Here is a 17238-nt window from a genome sequence, read left to right as displayed (position 1 = left end):
GTGGGGGATGGCCTGTTGCACCTTAATTAACGTATTCTCTCTATACAGTAGGAACTATTTATATCATTTGGTGTAATATGCAATATGTATGTTTGTAATGTATGTATTTTTCGAATTGTATTGTAATATAAAATATGAAAAAACATTTTGAATAAAGAAGTATTGAAAGAAAAAGAACATGCCCTGCAGCCTCACTGCTCAATCCTCTGCCATTTAGGAGTTAAATCCCTTTGTTTATGAACCCTGGTCACACCTCCCTGCATGTGACTTGCACCGCCTTCCATAAACACTTCCTGTAAAGAGAGCCCTATTTAGGCTTTCTTTATTGCAAGTTCTGTTTAATTAAGATTTGCTTATCCCCTGCTATGTTAATAGCTTGCTAGACCCTGCAAGAGCCTCCTGTATGTGATTAAAGTTCAATTTAGAGATTGAGATACAATTATTTAAGGTAAATGACATCTGTTTGAAAGTGAAACCAGTTTTTTTTTTTTTTCATGCAGGCTCTGTCAATCATAGCCAGGGGAGGTGTGGCTAGGGCTGCATAAACAGAAACAAAGTGATTTAACTCCTAAATGACAGTGAGTTGAGCAGTGAAATTGCAGGGGAATGATCTATACACTAAAACTGCTTTATTTAGCTAAAGTAATTTAGGTGACTATAGTGTTCCTTTAACTGAACTGTTATCATCATCTTCTTATCTAACTTACATTCAGATGTTCTTAGCTTGAGATTATAAATGTTAAACAATTTTTATTCTCTTATTTTGGGGGTTAATGGTAAATTAAAATAAATGTAAATTGTTGCAGAGTAATCTATAACTTTTTGTGAAGGTTTCGCAAAAATACATTTTCAATACAAAACATGATTTTACTATTTCACGATGTAAAGTCATGATTTTATGAAAGACACGGAGGCGAGTATTGTGCATATCTTTATTTACTTAACATACAGCAGCAAAAAGAAACCAATGAGAAAAAAGGATGCTAACATGTGACCTCCCAAACTCCACCCCCTCATGAGCAGGCATCCATATAATCCTGGATCACGCCCTTCAACTTCCTCTTTCTTTGGTGGATCAACAGTCCCAACAGTAACAGATCAGCAACCGACCAGTAGTAACCAGGAATCAGAACTGCAGCAAACCAATATCTCCAACAATGAGAAGAGTGGCAGTCCGATCCGTAAGGAAAAATGCGGTGAGGTGAGCAAGAACCAACAACTCAAGCCTAGGGAACATCAAGCTGGAAAACATAAAAGACAGGGTGTAGCCCCGGTTAGACATCACCGAGTCAACATATAGTATAACATCAAGTAGACAGTGATTACAACCTGTAAAATCAAGGGAGCATGACAGTGCAATACAAAAACCCAACCATACTGTATCAATAGAAATGACAATGGTAAACTATATGGTACAAACCTGACAGAGGATATAGCCACCTAAGAACAGGAAGAAAAGTTACTGCAATGAAGCATAAAAGCCAACTAGGCATGAGGGAAGGAGAATGCAGCCACAGCAAACAAGGTGGGACAAGACTCGCATCTGTTTCTTTCATAAAATCATGACTTTTCGTTATGAAATAGCAAAATCATGTAATTTAATTTCAAGACATGGAGGCTTATATTGTGCAAGTTCAAAGCTGCGCCACCACAGGTGAGAATACGTGGGATATAGGATTGTAGTAAAACTTGTGAAAGGTGGACTCCCGTGACCAATTAGCTGATCGAATCAAATTCTTGAATTGACCCCCAAGGATACTACCTTTGATGCGGACGCCCCACGAACAGAATGGGCACCGAAACAGGATACATCGACCCCTGCGAAGGACAATATCCATTTGACCCATCGGGCCAAAGTGGGGTTCGAGACAGGATGAAAGGGGTGTCGCAAGGCGAGGAAAAATCCTGGGAGGCCAGTAGGAGGCGGTTTTGTGTTCGTACTCCTGAAGGCAGGAAACTGGGCACAAGTGCGGTCGATCGGGAAACGCCGGGCAATCCACCGACGGACAGGAGGACTTAGTTCGTTGAGAAATATCGAACACCACGCCATCCAGGGTGAAAGCGCAGGTGTCTGAGTCCAAAGCCCTGATGTCGGAAACCCAAGGCAAAACAGAATAACTAGTTTAGCCGACAACTGCCGAAGCGAGGGATCCGCATTTGAAGGAGGGCGCCTCGGAGGAGGCGGCAAATCAGGGGATGTTTGCCTTCTGGTAAGCCGTCGAAGCCCAAGTGAGCGGAGGAAATAGCAGACCTGTACACGTTGAGCGTGCGATACACCCAACCTGAATTGAACAGATGAAAGAAACCGATATATCTCTGTCACAGGGGCCAAAAAGGGATTCACTTCCCTAGACACGCACCAGCCAGCCCAGACGCACCAGGCTGAGCGGTAAGTGGCCCTAGTACCGGGGGCCCATGAATCCGCCAGAAGACGTCTAGTTGAGTCCGAAAGTCCCGGGATATCCCAAGGTCCCCGGAAATCAGCCACGCCAAGAGGGTGAGTACAACTGTCGGTGTTCAGAAGGAGCCTTTGGTTGGGCGAGAGCAGTCTGGGGACATTGATGGCCAACTCCAAGACCTGAGGGAACCAGGGCGAACAATCGTCGCTCGCTGACAACGAACTTGGAGAAGCGTTCTGGGTAGCATGGAGAATGGAGGCAAACCACCACCTCTCTCCCTGCCAAAGAAATTACAGGAAGTCCCTTGAGTCTGTGTCCATGGGAACCGTGAGGTAGGCATCTTTGAGGTCCAGCTTCACCATCCAATCTCAGGAGAGGAGTAAATCGCTGAGAAAGTGAATACCTTCCATTTTGAAGTGCCTGTAGCACACCAGGGCATTCAAGCAACGGAGGTTGATCACAAGCCACATCTGTCTGCCCTTTTTCTGAACCAAAAATATGTTGCTCATGTATGCATGATGGGTCAGACAATCTGGTTCTATCGCCCCTTTGAGGCGTAATTCCTCCAGTTCTACATTGACCATGAGCAGGTTGGACATCGAGAATACAATAGGATGGTGAGGACACAACTGCACAGGAGTCATTACAAATTCTATGCAGTACCCTCAGACTGTCTGGAGGACCTAGGAGTCCGAGGTGACAGCAGACCAAATTTGAGAAAAATGGGTGAGTCTTACCCCCCACAGGTAACTGGGAAAATGGGTAAAATAGGTGACTCACCAAATGGTCGTCTAGATGAGGAGGATCCTCAGTAGCCTCTGGAATGCCAGGTACGACCCCTTTGCGGGAAAAAGAAGGACAGAGTCCTTGCATCCTGGTAAGCGCCCCTCTAGGAAGCAAAGGGGGACCTCGACTCTGTCTGAGTGAGCCTGAGAAGAAAGCACAGCTGGTGGGGTGGGCCCTGTAGCCACCAGCCCTGGTTGAGACCTTTTTGGTAAAAACGCTGTGCATAGAGTGTTGCGTCTTGTCAAGGGCAGTGAAGGCACCTACATATCTGCCTAGGTCTTTGATAAACGAGGCTCCAAAGAGCAGCCCATCCTTACTCATCTCGGTAAGAGCCAGATTAGCGAGTTTAGGCTTGATTTTAAATAATATGGCCTTACATGAGAAGGAGGTATTAATGTTGCCAGCATGACAAATGGCTCACTGGATCCAATCACGCATGTGATGCGGGTCCTCGGGGCAGCCATCACAAAGTGCCGCTTCAGTCATCTCAAATAATTTGGTCAGAGGGCCAAAAATATCCAGGTGCTTGTTTTGGCAAGCTATCAAATCTGATTTAAGGCCCTTGCAGGGGTTCCACCCCAGTTTGGTCATGAACTGGACCATTTTAGGATCCACCTCGGGTGTCTCATAGACACGGCCCGGCACCAACGGGTGAGGACATTCAGCTCTGAGTTTACTCTGTGTAGCCTTGGAGAGGGGGCGCCTCACCCTCAACTGCAAATATAAAGACACATGGTCAACCGGAATCCACTCTGCTGACCTGGGGTGATGCAGTTCATCCAGGTCAAATAGCGGATCTCCCAAGGGATACAGAATAGTGTCTGAATGTGACCCAGGTTTAGAGTCACCTTTAGGAGTCTGAGATACGGCAGGGCTAGGGTATGGGACTTGGCCATATACACGGCAGTGGGGGAGCTATTGTCAGACTCCGAGGCACAATCCACCAAAGCCTCCTCCTGAGACCCGAATTCTGATTCGGAATCGTTATCAGCGCTCTGTCACTTTTCTATTTACCCACAGCGGCATTGTCACAATTGGCAGTTTTTGCAAACTTGACACAAATGAAATTGCTTTTCATTGATCTCCTTTGCTTGCTTGTCTTATACTTGAAAGTAAGAATCCAATTTTAGATTGATATGCCTATATCTATATTTTTACATTTTGCAATTTATCATTTCCAACGTCAGCAAACATCTGACTTCTGGAGCCTCACATTTTTTTTTCCTTGAGTGGAAATAATATCTTGGTCAAGTAACAAATTAAAGTGATTCTCACTTATAAATAACCTAGCTGATGTTGATTTGCAAGACGGTAAAAAATTTTCAATTGTTTTGAAACCCTGCCTCCAACAAATGCTTTAGAATTCCTGTAGTGTAGCCTTCCAGGAATTCCTGCCGTTGGTGATCACTTGGCTTGATAATACGCCTTCAGTACTTTTCTGTCTTTCTCAGAAGCACAAAAAAAAAAAATATCTGTGCAGTAAGTCCAGGTTATATGAGAAATGATTCGACAAACGAGAGAAGGTGGCTAGGTTTGTTGATTTTAGTTTTTTAGAGGAAGCAATGTTTTATCCGTTTATCCAGGGCCGGACTGGGAATTAAAAGCAGCCCTGGAAAAAAATTATTTACCAGCCCCATAATGCGTCGCGCCAGCATAGTGTGCAAATACAGCGTTAGAAAAGATCATTTAAGATTAAAAATGATTACTCCAACGTGAAAAAAAGCACATATAGGCTTAAAAAAAAAACAAGAGTGCAGATTTATTTTAAGCAGACGTGCCTTTGCATATAACCAATGTTTCAGTCCAACTACCTTGACATATTAAGAAAAGCTTGGTAATGGGACTGAAATGGTGAATATATGTAGGGCACAACTGTAAAAAATGACGATATCTTGTTTATTTTGAAGTCCTGTGGGTGCGCTCTTCACTTTAAATATTGTTTTGTGCTGGAGTATGCACCTAGCAACAAGACTGGGCCAATATCTGCTCATCACATATCAATTGCATTTCTCTGTGTATTACGTATATATATTTTATATATATATATATTTATATATATATATACACATTAATATATGTGTAAATATAATAGGCATATATATATATATAACTAATACACACATTAATATACATGATATATATATACACACACACGCACACCAGTGGCGGATCCAGAGCCTGATTTCGGGAGGGGCACTTATAGATTTAAAGAAATAATCCATGCACAATAACCACTACTGCTCTGTGTAGTGGTTATGGTGCCAGGAGTGCTGGGACCCGCTCCCAGAGTAAGTAGTCAAACTGTTTAAGAACAGTTTGACAACTTACCTGGGGTCTGCTGGGATATGGGCCTGTAGTAGGGTATAGGAGCAGTGGTGCAATGTGTGAGGAGTGCAGTTTGTGTGAAAGGTTCAGTGTGTAGGGTGTGTGGGGCAATGTGTGTTTGGGTGGGGCAATGTGTGTATGGGGGGTCTGGGTGTGTGTATGGGGCTAGAGGTCGCAGTGGTGAGAGTGAACTCTAGCCCGTAGCTCCAGCGCTAGAGTTCACTCACGCGAGAGCTGGAGCGTTGCCACTGTAACCGCGGCAACGCTCTGTACTCGCACAAGAAGGACCCAGAGGAGCTGTAGGCTGAGCTCCCGGGTCCTCTCTTCCTCCCTCCCCTGCCGGCTGCCTGCATGGTGCCTCCAGAACAGGGAGGGAGATCTCTGATCTCCCCTCCGGTCGGTGAAGGCACATGGTGCTTGGACAGTGCCAGCCTTGCATTGGCCAGCAGGGGAGAGCATCTGGGGGGGAAAGGGCAATTGCCCGTTGCCCCCCCCCTGGATCCACCAGTCATATTATATATATATATATATTTCTTTCTCCCCTCTCTGCTCCTCTGTGTCCATGTGTCAGGGTACCTGAGGCCTCTACCTCTAAGGGAGGTAGAGACTTGGTGGTGTATCCGTCCAGGCGAGCTGTCTCCTCCGTTCCTCGCGGTTCATCCAGTCACTTAAACACCGGCCGCGAGGAATCCACGTCCTTTTCTAGCAGGACGCTCAATACGTGACGTCATGACGCTAGCACGAGCAATCTGTCACTCAAGTGTCCGATATCCAATCGGTACTTTTCAGAGGCGTGATTTCCATCCAGAACCAGGGTATTTAAGCTTACTCCTTACTTCAGCTCATTGCCCTGTCGTGGTTCTAGCTTGTCTAGTCACTCAGTGCTCTGGTATTCTAGTTTGCTCTTTTGGTTTTGACTCGGCTCGTTGTACTACCCTGTTTCTCTGTTATCCCTTGACCCGGCTTGTCTCTCGCTTATCTGTCTTCTCGTTCCCTCGACCTCGGCTTGCCTCTGACTATTCTTTACTCTCGGTACGTTAGTCCGGCCATTCTAAGGCCCGGTATACGTACCTTTCCACTCTTTGTACTCTGCGTGTTGGATCCCTGTCCCGATCCTGACATTACGACAGGGCCAATGGATCCTGCAGGTACAAACAGTCAGCTTGGTTCTTCGGATCCCAGGTTTGACGCCATGGAACATAGGATGGATCAGATGGCTTTGGCACTACAGGCACTTTTGTCTCGTGCTAGTAATCCACCTGAGGAGACACGTACTCCTTCTATCTCTCCTGCAGTCTCAGGTCTAGAGGTAGCCACTGTAGGTGCTTCTTCCCGTATTACCCCACCAGTACGTTATGGCGGGTCACCGGAGAAGTGTCGTGGCTTTCTAAACCAGATTAGCATCCATTTCGAACTACAACCCCGCTCTTATCCTACAGATAGAGCAAAGGTTGGATTTATTATTACTCTGCTCATTGAAAAAGCTTTGAGATGGGCCAATCCTTTATGGGAGAATGATAATCCACTCGTCTATAATTATAATGCCTTTGTAGCTGCGTTTAGAAGAACTTTTGACCCTCCTGGCAGAAAGGTCAATGCAGCTAGATTAATGTTGCGCCTTAAACAGGACAATCGAACACTTGTGGATTATGCACTAGAGTTCAGATCCTTGGCGGCAGAAGTTAAGTGGAACGAACAGGCTTATATAGATGTGTTTTTGAATGGGTTATCAGATGTAATTCTTGACGAGGTCGCTACTAGAGAACTCCCTGAAAATTTGGAGGATTTAATTTCTTTTATATCTCGTATTGATGAACGCTTAAGAGAGAGGCAGAACACTCGAGATAGGACCCGTAGACCCTCCTTTAAACTAGCGCCTACCTTTCAAATCTCTGAGTTCGAAGACTTACGTATTCCTGAACCTATGCAGATAGGCAGTACTCATCTCACTGAAAGGGAGAGACAGTACAGGAGAAGGGAGGGTTTATGTATGTATTGTGGAGTCAGGGGTCATTTACGCCTAAATTGTCCCAATCGTTCGGGAAACGCTCGCACCTAAGTTCCTCTAGAGGACAGGCCTTGGGTGTTTCTACTTTGTCCTCTATTCACAACTACAAGGAGCTCAGGCTTGTGTTACCCGTTTCTTTAAAGTGGGAGAAGGGAGTAGTTAAGACTATGGCACTAATTGATTCTGGAGCTGCTGAGAGCTTTATAGATCAGGGTTTTGCTGCCAAGCATACTATTCCATCCCAGTTAAAAGAGACACCTCTGGCTGTTGAGGCCATCGATGGTAGACCGTTACTTGAGCCTGTTATTTTTCATGAGACCATACCGATTAACTTGACTGTTGGCATCCTGCATAAAGAGGATATATCCTTGATGCTCATTTCTTCCCCGTCTATTCCCATAGTTCTGGGGTACTCCTGGCTGAGGAGACACAACCCTATTATTAATTGGGAATCAGGGGAGATAGTTTCATGGGGAGAGAATTGTCAAGAAAAATGCTTGCGGAAGGTCTTACCTCTTGGATTAACTAATACATCGAATACCTCTGACAATCCTACAGAGACACAAATTCCGCCTCAGTATCTAGATTTAAAGGCAGTATTTGACAAAAAGAAAGCCGATACCTTACCCCCACACAGGTCCTTCGATTGCAAAATTAACCTACTCCCTGGTACCATGCCTCCCAGAGGCCATGTATACCCATTATCTATAAAGGAGAACTCAGTCCTAGAGGAATATATTCACGAGAATTTAGACAAGGGATTCATCAGGAGGTCCTCCTCCCCTGCCGGGGCTGGATTTTTTTTTGTTAAAAAGAAAGATGGTTCTTTGAGACCTTGTATTGATTATCGAGGCCTGAATAAGATAACCATTAAAAATGCCTACCCGATTCCCTTGATCACCGAACTCTTCGATCGTTTGAAGGGCTCTACAATTTTCACCAAGTTAGACCTCAGAGGGGCATATAACTTGGTGAGAATCCAGCAGGGACATGAGTGGATGACGGCATTCAATACTCGATATGGCCACTATGAATATACCGTCATGCCTTTTGGGTTATGCAATGCACCAGCAGTATTCCAAGATCTGATTAATGAGGTTCTTAGGGAATTTCAGCAAGAGTGCGTCATTGTATACCTAGATGATATACTCATTCATTCTAGTGACATTGAGATTCATCACAAACAAGTCAGGAGGGTTTTGCACAAGCTTCTCCAGCATGGCTTGTACTGCAAGTTGGAGAAATGTAGCTTTGATCAAACCCAGGTAACCTTTCTCGGCTATGTGATCTCTGGGGAGGGATTTAAGATGGATCCGGATAAGCTCCAATCCATTCTAGAGTGGCCTTTACCCACAGGTCTTAAAGCCATACAGAGATTTATTGGTTTTTCCAATTATTATAGGCGCTTTATTAAGGGCTATTCTTCCATTATTGCACCTATCACTAACATGACCAAGCAGGGGGCTGACACTAAGAATTGGACTACTGAAGCTCTCCTTGCGTTCAAGACTCTCAAGGAGCTTTTCGCTTCCGCTCCAATTTTAGTTCACCCTGACACTTCTCTGCCATTTTTGCTCGAGGTAGACGCATCAGAGACTGGTTTAGGTGCTGTTCTATCTCAAAGGTTGGGTGTTGATAAACCATTACATCCATGTGGATTTTTCTCTAAAAAATTGACCGGTACTGAAAGCAGGTATGACATTGGTGACAGAGAATTACTAGCGGTTATCAAGGCTTTGAAAGAATGGAGACATTTATTGGAGGGTACATTACATCCTGTTACCATCCTGACAGACCACAAAAACTTGTCTTATATCGGAGAGGCCAAGCGTCTGTCCTCCAGGCAGGCTCGTTGGTCGTTGTTTCTTACCCATTTCAATTACGTTCTGACTTACAGACCTGGGTCAAAGAACTCTAAAGCCGATGCGCTATCTCGCCAATATGAACCCTCTGCTTCAGTTGAACCACTTTTGTCTTCCATTGTACCCAAATGCAATATTATTGCTAATACCAGTCTCAAAATTCATTCCCCGCTACTTGACCAGATCTTGAAGTCACAACATCTAGCTCCCGGAAACACTCCTGAGGGAAGAAACTTTGTTCCTCCTGAACTTCAACTGGAGCTCTTACAATGTTTTCATGAAAGTAAAATAGCTGGTCATCCTGGTATTCGCAAGACGTACTCTCTGATATCCAAAGATTTCTGGTGGCCTTCACTTCGTAAGGATATTGAGGAGTTCGTCGCAGCTTGTGAGAATTGTGCCAAGACTAAACTATCTCATGCATCCCCATGTGGCCTGTTACACCCCTTGGACATTCCTGAGAAACCTTGGTCCTGTTTGTCCATTGACTTTATCGTTGATTTGCCTGCTTCCAAAAGACAGACTGTTATTCTCACGGTGGTGGATAGATTTACCAAGATGGCCCATTTCGTGCCATTACCTAAACTTCCGACTTCCCCTGAATTGGCGGAGATTTTTGCGAGAGAAGTTTTTCGCCTACATGGGATCCCTTCAGAGATTGTTTCTGATAGAGGTTCTCAATTTGTCTCACGGTTCTGGAGATCCTTTTGTTCTCAAATGGGCATCAAATTGAACTTTTCCTCTGCCTATCACCCTCAGTCTAACGGAGCTGCTGAACGTACTAATCAAAAGATCGAACAGTATCTGCGTTGCTTTGTTTCCGAACACCAGGACGATTGGGTCGGTCTGATTCCTTGGGCGGAGTTCGCACACAATAACCTTGTTTGCGATTCAACTCGCTCTAGCCCTTTCTTCATGAACTATGGCTTTCATCCTTCGATTTTTCCTTCGGTTTCCTCTTCTCAGGGGATACCGTCGGTTGATGATCATGTCGCCAACCTGAAGAAATTATGGGATCAAACTCGACAAATTCTATTACATAGTTCCTCGCTGTTCAAGAAACACGCTGACAAACATAGAAGAGCGGCTCCTGTTTTTGTTCCTGGGGATAGGGTATGGTTGAGTACTAAGAATATTCGCCTAAAAGTTCCGTCCATGAAATTTGCTCCTCGTTACATAGGTCCTTACAGGGTTCTCACTCGTATCAATCCGGTTGCGTATCGCCTTGCTCTGCCACCTGCCTTACGCATTCCTAACTCTTTTCATGTCTCCTTGTTGAAACCCCTCATTTGCAACAAATTCTCCTCTAAGGTCTCCTCGCCTCGTCCTGTTCAGGTGGAGGGTCGGGAGGAGTACGAGGTCAGCTCCATCATTGACTCCAGAATTTCAAGAGGAAAATTGCAATATCTGGTCAACTGGAGGGGATATGGTCCTGAGGAGAGGAGTTGGGTACCTCAGGAGGACGTCCATGCTTCTCGCCTTCGCAGAGCATTTCACCTTCGCTTCCCATCTCGCCCCGGTTCATTCCGCCCGGTGGGCGTATCTGAGAGGGGGGGTACTGTCAGGGTACCTGAGGCCTCTACCTCTAAGGGAGGTAGAGACTTGGTGGTGTATCCGTCCAGGCGAGCTGTCTCCTCCGTTCCTCGCGGTTCATCCAGTCACTTAAACACCGGCCGCGAGGAATCCACGTCCTTTTCTAGCAGGACGCTCAATACGTGACGTCATGACGCTAGCACGAGCAATCTGTCACTCAAGTGTCCGATATCCAATCGGTACTTTTCAGAGGCGTGATTTCCATCCAGAACCAGGGTATTTAAGCTTACTCCTTACTTCAGCTCATTGCCCTGTCGTGGTTCTAGCTTGTCTAGTCACTCAGTGCTCTGGTATTCTAGTTTGCTCTTTTGGTTTTGACTCGGCTCGTTGTACTACCCTGTTTCTCTGTTATCCCTTGACCCGGCTTGTCTCTCGCTTATCTGTCTTCTCGTTCCCTCGACCTCGGCTTGCCTCTGACTATTCTTTACTCTCGGTACGTTAGTCCGGCCATTCTAAGGCCCGGTATACGTACCTTTCCACTCTTTGTACTCTGCGTGTTGGATCCCTGTCCCGATCCTGACACCATGTCACCCCTCTCCTTCCCAGTCACTCTCTTCCCCCTCTGCCTCTTTCTCCCCCTCCCCTTGTGTATCTCTCTCTTCCCCTCTGTCTCTTTTTCCCTCTTTTCCCTGTCTCTCTCTCCCTCTCTACCATCTCTCTATCCCCCTCTTTCTCCCCTTGTGTCTCACTCTCCCTCCCCCTCTGTCTCTCTCTATTCTCCCACTGTCTCTTTCTTCCCTATCTCTGTTTTATTTCCCCCTCCCCTTGTGTCTCTATATTACTCCCCCTTGTGTCTCTATAATACCCCTCCCCTCCTTTGTGTCTCTATAATACCCCCCTTTGTGTCTCTATAATACCCCCTCCCCCCCTTTGTGTCTCTATAATACCCCTTCCCCCCTTTGTGCCTCTATAATACCCCCTCCCCCCTTTGTGTCTCTATAATTCCCCCTCCCCCCTTTGTGTCTCTATAATTCCCCCTCCCCCCTTTGTGTCTCTATAATTCCCCCTCCCCCCTTTGTGTCTCTATAATTCCCCCTCCCCCTTTGTGTCTCTATAATTCCCCCTCCCCCCTTTGTGTCTCTATAATTCCCCCTCCCCCCTTTGTGTCTCTATAATTCCCCCTCCCCCCTTTGTGTCTCTATAATTCCCCCTCCCCCCTTTGTGTCTCTATAATTCCCCCTCCCCCTTTGTGTCTCTATAATTCCCCCTCCCCCCTTTGTGTCTCTATAATTCCCCCTCCCCCTTTGTGTCTCTATAATTCCCCCTCCCCCTTTGTGTCTCTATAATTCCCCCTCCCCCCCTTTGTGTCTCTATAATTCCCCCTCCCCCCCTTTGTGTCTCTATAATTCCCCCTCCATGTCTCTATAATTCCCCCTCCCCCCCGTGGCTCTATAATTCCCCCTCCATGTCTCTATAATTCCCCCCCCCCCCCCTTTGTGGCTCTATAATTCCCCTCCATTTACCTGAGAGGAGTGAGTCAGAGGGGGCCGGCCGCTTTCCACGCTGGTGCCGCCGGGCCGGGTGGCAGCCTCGCCGGTCCGGCGGCACTTCTAATGCTGGGGACTGAGCGAGGAGGAGGGAGGAGGAGGGAGGAGCATGTCTCTGTACCATGCTCCCTCGCGGTTCCTGTGCTGTGAATTGTGGGAACCGCGAGGGAGCATGGTACAGAGACATGCTCCTCCCTCCTCCTCGCTCAGTCCCCAGCATTAGAAGTGCCGCCGGACCGGCGAGGCTGCCACCCGGCCCGGCGGCACTAGCGTGGAAAGCGGCCGGCCCCCTCTGAGTGTGCCACCGGACCGGCCACCCGGTGGCACATACCTCTGCAGCCCCCAGGTGCCGCGGCCCACCGGGAAATTTCCCGGTATCCCGGTGGGCCAGTCCGGCCCTGCGTTTATCACAACCGAGACAATATGACTTTCTCCTTCATAAAACAAATTGTCTTTTAAAGCAGTGCTGTTATGGCTTTATTTTATTTTTTGTTGTTGTTTGTTTACATTTTTTGCTTCCTTATTCCACTTGTATCTTAAAGGGTTAATCCAAGAAACTGCTGTAGTGATTATGTTTATAGTGACTATCTAGCAGTATCGTGTACCCATTCCCTTGGCAACAGTTTTCCCAAACACATGGGTCCTCACCAGGTTTTCTGGTTGTCCAGTAACGAGCTTTCTCTTTTTTTGCAGAAGAAAGAAGCAACGGCACTGGCCATTCATTGGCTGACATTCTTGCAACGAAAGCATTTGATTTATCTAAAGATATTTTTTGCTAATATTGACACCTGCCCACCCTTACCATGCAGCCATGTGTCAACCAACCCATACCTAGTCATGCGTCACTCATCTTTTTTTCTTTGTGAGAAATATTACAAAATCATCTACTTGATATCTCCTACCAAACATTTTACTCTTTAGTCTATTTATCTCCTGAATGTCTTTATGTGGAAGACTTGGTAGTATTTTTCACCTGTAGGAGTAATCGTGTGATCTGGTACAAATATAAAAAAAAAAGTGTCTAATTATCTAACAGTTTGCAAGTTTTTTAAAGTCTTTCTAAACATGTAGTTGCAGATTTCAATGTGTTTTTTAAAGTGCAACAGCGTTTTTTTTATCTGAAATATTTATTGTTGTTTACTCATTTTGGAATATCCTCTGGCAATTATGCAATCCCAAATTCACGGGAAAGATGTAGAGGAAAATATGGGTTATGTAGAACATAAATATCAGGATATGGGTAGCCCATGCATGTCCATTAATGGAAATTATTGTATTTAAATATGGAAAAGTGTGCATATGCGTAAAATATACATAAATAGTATGTATTTTAAGTTGTATGTATTATTCAGACCAGATTGTAGGCAACCTTACTTTTGGTGTAACTCACACATGATTACAGCAAGATAAACTCGATAGTACTCATCTCTACTACCTCTGATATATGAATTGTAAAATATTTAAATGATGTTCAACTACTTTTTATTTGTCTCTAACTATAGGCATCAAAACGACATGTGTTTAATAACACAGTTTGGGTGTATAGATCACACTGCTGGTCTTACTGCCCAATTCTCAATTGCCATTTAGGAGTCAAATCACTTTTTTCTGTTTATACAGCCATAGCCACACCTCCCCTAGCTGTGACTGCACACAAAATTGTATTATTTTTAAGCAAGTGTTAACTTGCTTTGGAAGTTCTTATCTTCTGCTCTGTAAATTGAACTTTAATCACACACAGGGGGGGCTCCTGCAGGGTCTAAAATGATATTAACAGAGCAGGAAGTAAGACAATCTAAATTAAACAGAATGTGTAATAAAGAAACATTAAAAACATTAATTTAAACATTAGATATCTCTGTACAGGAAGGGTTTAGGAAGGCTGTGTAAGCCATGTGCAGAGAGGTGTGCCTAGGGTTGGATAAACAAAGTGATTTAGCTCCTAACTGGAAGACCATTGAGCAGTAAGACTGCAGGGACATGATCTATACACCAACATACATGGTCAGGTGAATATAGTGTTTCTTCAAGCCTTTAATGTTCTTTGTGTTCCCCTGAACAGCTCCTAGATGGGAACGGCCATTAGCTACATATATTTCATATTTGTACACAGTGCACATACAATGGTTTCAATATTCTATGCAAAAACATTTTTTATTTTATATTCCCTATTTGTAAGATGACACAGTTGGGTGAGAGTTACAGTTTATTTGATATGCTTTCACTGTAGAGTGAAGGAAAGTCTAATAAAAGTTATAAAACCACTCCTAGTTATATAGAAATATATATAAAACAATGAAAAAACAGTGCACTCGGATTTCTTTTGCAAACAAATTTGTGTATTAGGCAAATCTAAATCAAAGTTTCTATCCTACAAAGTAATTTTTCATTATTTTTGTTTTTTTTTTATTGATTTATCTATTTATGCACTGAAAAGCACCATAGTTTGTGTGTCTTTTTTCTTTGGGCAGAGTGCCAAACTGTATGTAATGTGTGTGTGTGTGTGTGTGTGTGTGTGTGTGTGTATATATTTATATATATATATATTATAAACAATGGAAATGTTATATGCAGGGAACACTTCTGTACAAAGAAAATCAATAACCCGATTCTATTCCTTGTGCTTGCTGATTCTGTAGGCTTTTCTTCAGCCCCACCTGCTCGGGAATGAGTTTACACATTTAGAATTTCCTAGAAGAGTGCAACGTAAGGAACTTGGAAAGATGATGCTCTACAGGGATTTTAACATGACTGGATGGTAAGATCTGACCTTTTATTCCTAATATATTTTTTCCAGGCTTAAGTAGAAAAAAAAAATAGTTTTCAGGATTCCTCAAAGTGAAAATTGTTCAATGCAGAAACCAACTACAAAATTTCCCTCTTGAGGCTAAATGTGACAAGTGCCCCAAATAGCTCAAACAATTCTTTTGAGTGGGTTAAATTGAATTTGTAGTGTTCTAAAACTACTGGTGTATGAGATAGAATAAAAAATAATTTACTGTTCTGGACCGGAATAATAGCATCACAGATATCTATCAAACATACTGCAATTAGCAGACTAAGTCAGGTTATTAATGATTGCATTATTTACTTAATTGTATTGAATGGAAAAAAACTAATTGCTAAATTTAGGTAAAAATAGACAATTTCTGAACAATGATTCCCTTCATGCTTTTTGCAGTAAAAAACTGTCTTTTCAGAAAAAATGCAGTGTTTACATTACAGCCTAGGAATACCTCCACTGGCCACTCTTCAGATGGCTGCTAGAGGTGCTTCCTGGGGCAGTGCTGCACACTGTGACTGAAATTCAGTGTCTCCACTCTCTGTATTGAGACACTGGAACTTTCCTCATAGATATGCATTAATTCAATGCATCTCTTTGAGAAGATGCTGATTGGCCAGGGCTGTGTTTAGCTTGTGCTGGCTCTGCCCCTGATCTGCCTCCTTGTCAGTCTCAGCCAGTCATATGGGGAAGCACTGTGAATGGCTTTGATCAACACTTCTGATGATGTCATCCAAGGAGGCAGATCAGGGCAGAGCCAACAACAGCAGACAGAAATAAAAGTAAAATTGTACTATATTTAGGGGTGGCCAGGGTGCTAGATTGTGGTTTTATTAACACCACAGGTTCATGAGTACATGACTGTGTTCCTAACTCTATAGTGTTCCTTTAAATAAGCCCTTGTATTTTGTTTAAAATATACTTTGTTATTGCATCATTACATATCGCTTTTGGTGTTGTACCAGTGAAATTAAGATATTGTGTCAAACATCCTTTCAAATGCAATGTTCATAGTCCATATCCAACTCAATGAATGTTCGGCTTGGATCAGGTGTGCCATGAGAACAATAAAGTAGAATTGTTGAAATTATTTAAGAAATTAAAGAATTTAAGGTGCCCTCCCACTTTTTAATTGAATCGTTTCCAGCTGTTGGCCATGAGGCATTGAATTGGACAGTGACCTGTCCCCCAATTTAATTTACAGCCCCCACCTATGGAGGTACATGGGAAATCAGTGCCACTTCCTCCCTTTATGTTGTTAGGGACTGGGCAGCAATAACTGTCCAATATCTAGTCTTTTATTATACTGTCTGCTTACTATTTAGTAGATATGAGTCCCAGCCAGGGCATTGTGTGCAGATTTTTTTTAGGACCTTCACATGTTGCTTTGGAGGTAACCTTTCCTGTTCAATATATATTGATCCTCCTTGTTACATATGGACAATGAATATTTATTAGTTATATACTACAAATACGGCATAGCCAAATCTCTAAGGAGCACTCCAAGCACCATAACCCTTACAGTGCTATGGCACTCCTGGTTATGGCTTTATTGTTTATTGTTCTTGGAGTGTCCCATTAAAAAAAAAAATGTAATGTTGAATCCAATCTAAATGGTGCATTTACCATTTGGTAATTTTTACCAGAAACTGTTAAACGCAAAAAATAAATTATCTCTGGTCAGATGTCCTAGGATTCTAAATATGATTGTGAAATATTTTGCGATAATATAATTTGAAAATGCATACATTTTATTCTCGGCTACTTTGTAAAGCCTAGTGTGTCAAGACTACTTTCTTGTACGCATGTTTGGTTTGATTGCTTTTAATTAAATGTATTAGTATGCAGGAATATAGTTTTCTTTCACAGACTCTTTGTTGAGATTCTGGATTTCTGCCAAGAGGCTAAGCACCAGGGACTCATTTTATTCCCCTTTTCGAACTGAGAAGGTCTTTCTCTCTCAGAGGATCTGATTAAAAGAAACTTCACTTTAAAG

The 17238-nt window shown here is 43.7% G+C and overlaps 1 protein-coding gene across 1 annotated transcript in view; it reads left to right on the top strand.

The window, feature by feature from the left end:
- PPM1H (protein phosphatase, Mg2+/Mn2+ dependent 1H) overlaps positions 1 to 17238 on the top strand; it is a 215291-nt gene that overhangs the window by 158393 nt on the left and 39660 nt on the right. Inside the window, exon 6 of the mRNA XM_063447154.1 lies at positions 15100 to 15218. Coding sequence (XP_063303224.1) covers positions 15100 to 15218 — 119 coding nt within the window. The remainder of the gene's footprint in view (positions 1 to 15099; positions 15219 to 17238) is intronic.

Source organism: Pelobates fuscus, chromosome 3 (assembly GCF_036172605.1).
Source record: "Pelobates fuscus isolate aPelFus1 chromosome 3, aPelFus1.pri, whole genome shotgun sequence".
Classification (NCBI taxonomy): domain Eukaryota; kingdom Metazoa; phylum Chordata; class Amphibia; order Anura; family Pelobatidae; genus Pelobates; species Pelobates fuscus.
The sequence above is the reverse complement of the archived record's forward strand: the minus strand, read 5'-3'. Positions and strand labels throughout refer to the sequence as shown.